General features: G+C 33.3%; 1 protein-coding gene across 1 annotated transcript; it reads right to left on the reverse strand.

Annotated features, from left to right (window-relative positions):
• Window positions 1-3,704: 3,704 nt before the first annotated feature.
• Window positions 3,705-5,686, reverse strand: LOC107896464 (ethylene-responsive transcription factor CRF1). The gene has a single exon (XM_016821642.2). The coding sequence runs from the start codon at window positions 4,992-4,994 to the stop codon at window positions 3,981-3,983; it is 1,014 nt and encodes a 337-aa protein (XP_016677131.1). The 5' UTR covers window positions 4,995-5,686; the 3' UTR covers window positions 3,705-3,980.
• Between the last annotated feature and the right edge of the window lie 314 nt (window positions 5,687-6,000).

Genomic DNA, 6,000 nt, shown 5'->3' on the forward strand with positions numbered 1-6,000 from the left:
AAATGGCAGCGTCCGAGGGTTCTTTCGCAACTATTTTCTTAGCTCTTGCTTTCACTATGATTGCGTTACCGGCTGCTGTTGAGGCCCAGCCCTTCCCCGCTGCTACCCTCACAAGTGACGGCTTGCTCTTTCTCGCACTCTCTCTCACTATTAGTCTCTCTTTCTTTCTACATGTTTGAGATGAAAACGCCATTTTATTTCATTTGTAAATATTAGAGCTTTTGATGAGGGTGGCAAAAGCCGAACATGAGAGTCGGTTGACCAATGGTTTGCACACGCATATATGCCGCCGGGGCCGATGTTGACCTACATTATTCACCATCTGCTGATTTCTGCTTCAGCTTTCGCCATTTTTTTTTCTCTTTTTCCTTGAAAGGTTTGTAAAAGTAAGACGAATTATTGTTCAACCATGGCTCGTTTCATTGAGCTTTGAATGGATGTAGTTAGAGTTAGACGAATTAAGGTGAGTTTTGCTCTTTTTGTAGATTTTGATCATGTATGTTTCATGGTCTCTTTGTTTATTTCTTTTTGTCTATAAAGCATTAAAGCTTCCATTTCTGCCTCAGTTTCCATCATTCTTTGGTGGGGGTTTTCTCGTTTGTCTCACCAAACTTGAGTGACGGTTAACGCGGTGAGTATGCGGAGAGTCGTAGAAGAGAATTTATATATGTGTTTGGCTAGGGTAGAAATGTATAAGGAGAAGAATCCCTTCTCTCCAAGCTTAGAGACTTATATTTATGGATTGGGGTCACCATCAGATTTTGGTATGTATATGGCGCAGGTCTCATCATGGTAGCCAATCGAGAGGCATAATAGTAGTCTAGGTAGGATATGATGGGACAGAAGCAGATTAGATAAGGGAGAACTGAATACCTACTCTTGACGAAGTAAATTGAAAGAGCTCTGTGTGTCGTGCATACGTATTTTAATATGAAGCCAAGTTCTGGTGAGGTGCTGTTCTGGAGGAGATCATTACAGGTGAGGTTACGATATAATAAAGTAATGGTAGTAAAACTTGACAAGCGAGGTACCTAAAACAAATTATAAATAATATGATTAAATCAACCAATTACGTGTTAAACAAATTATAAGTAATTGATTAAATCTACCAATTACATGTTAATTTTGGAAAGCTTGATAAAAGAATGATCTTAAGCTTGATTAAATCTATATTTGCAAACCAGGGGCAAAACTGTTGTGAAGGCCTGACTCCTTAAAATGAATTTTTTTTATTTAAGTCTTTTAATTTTTTTAAAAAAATTTAATTAATAAAAATAAAATTATATTCTGACTCCCTTAAAAATATAATATTTTAATTTATTTTTATAAAAATTATAAATATATAAATTATTAAAATAATAAAATTATATTTTTACTATTATAAAAAGAATTATTTCACTCCTTAAAAGAATTTTTTAATTTCTCCCCAATTGCGACAAACTTGTTCCGTCAAAACCATAATAATTTACGTTCTTTGTTTCTGGTATGCAAACTTGCAAAGCCACCTCGGCATATCTAATTTTGTCCTGTTTTCCTTTTAGATTGCTATCTCAATCAACAAATAACAAAAGATTGAATTATATATAAATTAAATATATTTTTTATATTGAATATAGAATTAGTTAATAAAATAAATATTTAAATAGTGTCACCTATAAAAAATAGTTTTAATAAATATATATTTAATATAAAATCATATACAGTAGCATATAAGTATTTTTAAACTTGATAATAAAAGGACCAAAATTTATATTGTAAGTATAAAACTTATAATTTAAGAGTAAACTATCAAAATAGTTATTTTTGTTTGTCCTTATATTTTAGTCATTTACGTTATCGTATTGTAACATTTTAGTCACTGAGCATTAATTATCGTTAACGGTGTAATGGTAAGCTAACGTGTCACATTAAATCATAACTTCAAACAAAAAATTTAGGTTAAATTATACAATTGGTCCCTATATTATTTTTATTTTGAGCAATTTAATTGTTTTCTTTTATATTATTGGAACTTTCAACCCTTTTCTTTTCATTCTCTTCTTCTACCTTTGTTTTCCTCCCTTCTTCATTTCTTTTAACGTAATTTTTCTATGTTTTTCATTTGTTAAAACTTTTTTATGGGGACCAAAACGAAAAAAAATGAGGATCAATTGCATAATTTAACCACATCAACTTACCATTACACTGTTAATGACAATTAACGGGTCAGTAACTAAAATGTTACAATAGATTAATGTAAGTGACTAAAACATAACTTAATATAAACAGAAGTGACTATTTTAATAGTTTATCCATGATTTAATTATGTTTATTATGAATACCTTGTCAAGCCTCGTTAATCTTTGTTAAGCAGAGGTGTTAGGTTATTATTTGTATGGGTCACATGTTTGATATATTAACTTCATGTTAATCGCAACTCCGTCCATTCAAAGGATTATCATACTCATTGAGCAGCCAACATAACAAAATTGATGTAAGCCGAAGCCCAAAAAATATTACCTCGCCCATAAAAACACGTCTTTGGTTTTATGGATTTTTTTATTCATCTTTCTCTTCCTTTTTTCACGACTCTTAATGCTTTACTACCGTATAAAGTATAAACCACTATCATACATCTCTTCCATTTTTTTTGAAAAATAAAAATAGATATTATATTAATTTAATTACTTAAAAGTATCACTCCTTTTATCTTGTTGTAAAATCTCAATTAATATCATATTAAAAACTTGTAAATTCGATTTTCACGTTAAATTAAGTTAGACCATCCAGTCCATAATAATTTTATATTCTTTAAGTACATACTTAATTTATTATTACCCTTCAGTTCTCATAATTTGATAAAATCTTCTAAATAAAGTAATACCTAAGTCTTTCAAACTAATATCAATTAAAGCTTAGACTACATCAAAATTATCGGTCTAAATTCTTGTGTCTCTAAATACTGTATTAAGCAGAAGAATGAAAGGTAATTATTGGGGATTAATAAATTCCAAGTCTCAATCAAATTGGATGATATTGTGTGGTGTACAGAGTGATTGAAACTTCAAAACCCGAAACCTAAGTCTAGATTCAACTTACAATATTAAAAAAATATATATAGATAATTGAAAATTCAACGCTGGGGGACTAAAGGAGGGCCATTAATATAAATATCAAGTTACTCAAAAAGTCTCAAATGCTAAAAAGGATTGATGAGTGTAGGTCAAGGTATGTCTAGTTCTTCTCAAAAACAGTTCAATAATTAAAATAATATTACTTTTTTTTAATAAAAAATAATTGTTTATTCGAATTAATTAAAGGAAAATATCAAAATTCAACTTCAATTTATACGATTACATGTATTTAATGATACTTATATAATTTATTTTTTTTAAATATCATCGGATAACTTTTTTTTTTAAATTTCCCACTATTTTTTTTAAGAAAAAGACCTACTCATTATAAAAAGTAAAAACACTATATTAACATAAAATTTTATTCTGTCAATTGTTTTAAAATATATATATTTTAAAATTCACTCATTTTCAAGTATTTGTAATTAGTTCAATATTACTGTATAAATTTATACAATAACAACAAATTAAACTTTTACCAAATTAACTATAAAAAGATATTAATTAAATTTAAAAGATTAATCTTTTATATAGTTTTTAAAAGTTTAAAATTAGATATCATTTCATTATATTAACAGTTGTAAAATACTCTTGGAAGCCGAAATGTTGTTTGTTTAGTACTAGAACACGTGCCCTTACATAAAAGGAACATAGAAGACAAAGCATACAACACGTAGCCAAACACGTCCGTCATCGTTCCATTGACGGGAGAAGTTTAACATTCAAACTCTTACTAATTAATAATAATTAATATCAAATAATAATCTTATAACAACAATAAAAAAGAAGAAATCCTAAACAGGGGGAAAAGCAGATATTTTCAGTTCCCGCCGATACAAAACTTGCCGCAGAAAAACGAAGAAACAGTCAAATTGCGACGAGAGGATCCGACCCGAACAAATCCCCGATATCTTGGAAACGATCATCGACACGTTGCCACCTCGAGAAGCCACCAAATCCGAACTCGAAATCACCCCCTGAACTCAAAAACCCGTCACTGAAATCATCTTTCAGTAAACAATCGTGAAAACTCGTATTATCATCGAACAATTCCGGCACTGAGCTAAATATATCACTCGGAAACAAGGATGATTGATTGGAAAATTCTGAGAATTTTTCACCCGATGTGAAGCACGAGTCGTCGACAACAGCTCCAGGTTCGCTCCTCAACTCTCGGGATTCCTTGACGCTTTGTGAGTCGCCTTCGTCGGCGGAAAGCGACAGGCAACGGAGAACTGAAGTCGGAGAGCAAAGGTTTGTGTTGTGAGATTCTTCGCCGGAGTGGTAATCAGAGCTGGATAACGGTTTTTGGCTGTTTTTGTCTTGAAGCTTGGGATTTGAAAAGTTAGTGAGCGCGTCTGGTCCACGCAGTTTAATAGCCGCGTTGTCGTACACCATTGCTGCTTCTTCGGCGGTATCATAGGTACCTAACCATAACCGTACACGTCTTAGCGGGTCCCTGATCTCTGCCGCCCATTTGCCCCAAGGCCGTTGCCTAACTCCTCTGAACTTCTTATCAGCCGGTGCTTTCATCGTCGCTTTAACTTTCATCGCCGGCCTCTTTCGTGAACTCTTTGACAACGACGTTTTACTCCTGGAAACTCTGCCGTTTTGGACGGGACATAATGTTGACTCGATAGTTATCTCGTTAACGTATTTCTTCACTCTGTTTCGACAACGAAGTTGGCTTGCATGTTCTTCGTAGTCGTCGTCTTCATCACCGGATGAATCAGTGGCGTCAGCATCTGTAACTGAAATCCGAACAATTCGACGCTTCATTTCTGGCTGCTTTACGAGACTGACATCTAAGAGTGGTGAAAGGAGCTTGGTTTGATAACGGTGCTCAGTGTATTTGATGGAAGGAACAGGGGAATGATCCATTTTTATCTTGGGTTTCGGATTCTCTGGGTTTTTCAGATTCTTTCAAATCTTCTCATTAAGATCGAGAGTGAAGTAAGGAGTGAATTAAGAAAGAAGAGGCAAAGAAGAGATTCCTTTTGAGACCGGACATGAGGAGAATAAAGGTTTGGAAAAAGAAAGAACACGTTAAAAGATAAACTTGAAAATGAAAAGAAATCCACCAGTAATCCCTTAAAAAGGGTCACTCAAAAGTCTATCAAAGGAGGAGAAATTTCAAGGAAAGTCATCCCAAACAAGCAGTACCCAAAGCAGCCAAATAGTTGAAAAAGAGTTGACCCCAGTAAAGAAAAGGGAGATGCCCAAAATAATAATAATAGCTTTGCCAGAAGGTGAATAGAGAGAATAAATATCGCAAAAAACCACCAGAACACTTTCTTCACTCAGTTAATGGAGCAAGTATTTGTTATTTTGGGTAACTTTCGAATCCAGGTCTAATAAGAAACTCAGAATCCAAGCTCCTTTCTGATGATACTTTTCCCACACACACACAAAAAAAAAAAAAGAAAAAGTTGCTCCTATATATCAAAGACACCGAAGAGAAATGATGAGAGAATAAAGAAGAGTTCTTTTTGAGATAAGGAATGAAATAGGAATTGTGTTTGAAGTGTAAATGGAAAGTTTAGCTATTTTATAGGATCCCAAAACCCGTTATTGGTTCGCCCGGTTGAACTAAGTGCCAAATATATATATATATTTTTTTTCAGATATAAAAAGAAATTAAAAGCAAAAATAAAGCATTCACCGGAGACCAAGAGTCAGGCCAAAAAAAAAAAAAGAGAGGGAGAAGGTGAGTTATATCGGGGAATTCAACGTTCCGGCCACGGGGTATTTAACGAGGCGCCGCATAAGATGGGGAAATTGAGACATCGACACGTGGAAATGTGGTCCCTAGAAAACAGAATGAAGCAAGAGGAAAGGGTGAATGAAACGGGTCACGGGCGAATGGGGTCGGGTCGGGCAAAACTTT

This window comes from Gossypium hirsutum, chromosome A09, assembly GCF_007990345.1.
Source record: "Gossypium hirsutum isolate 1008001.06 chromosome A09, Gossypium_hirsutum_v2.1, whole genome shotgun sequence".
Taxonomy (NCBI): domain Eukaryota; kingdom Viridiplantae; phylum Streptophyta; class Magnoliopsida; order Malvales; family Malvaceae; genus Gossypium; species Gossypium hirsutum.

Excerpts from the sequence above, each read along its gene's own strand:
- LOC107896464 (XM_016821642.2), bottom strand. The coding sequence starts at position 4,994 with ATGGATCATTCCCCTGTTCCTTCCATCAAATACACTGAGCACCGTTAT.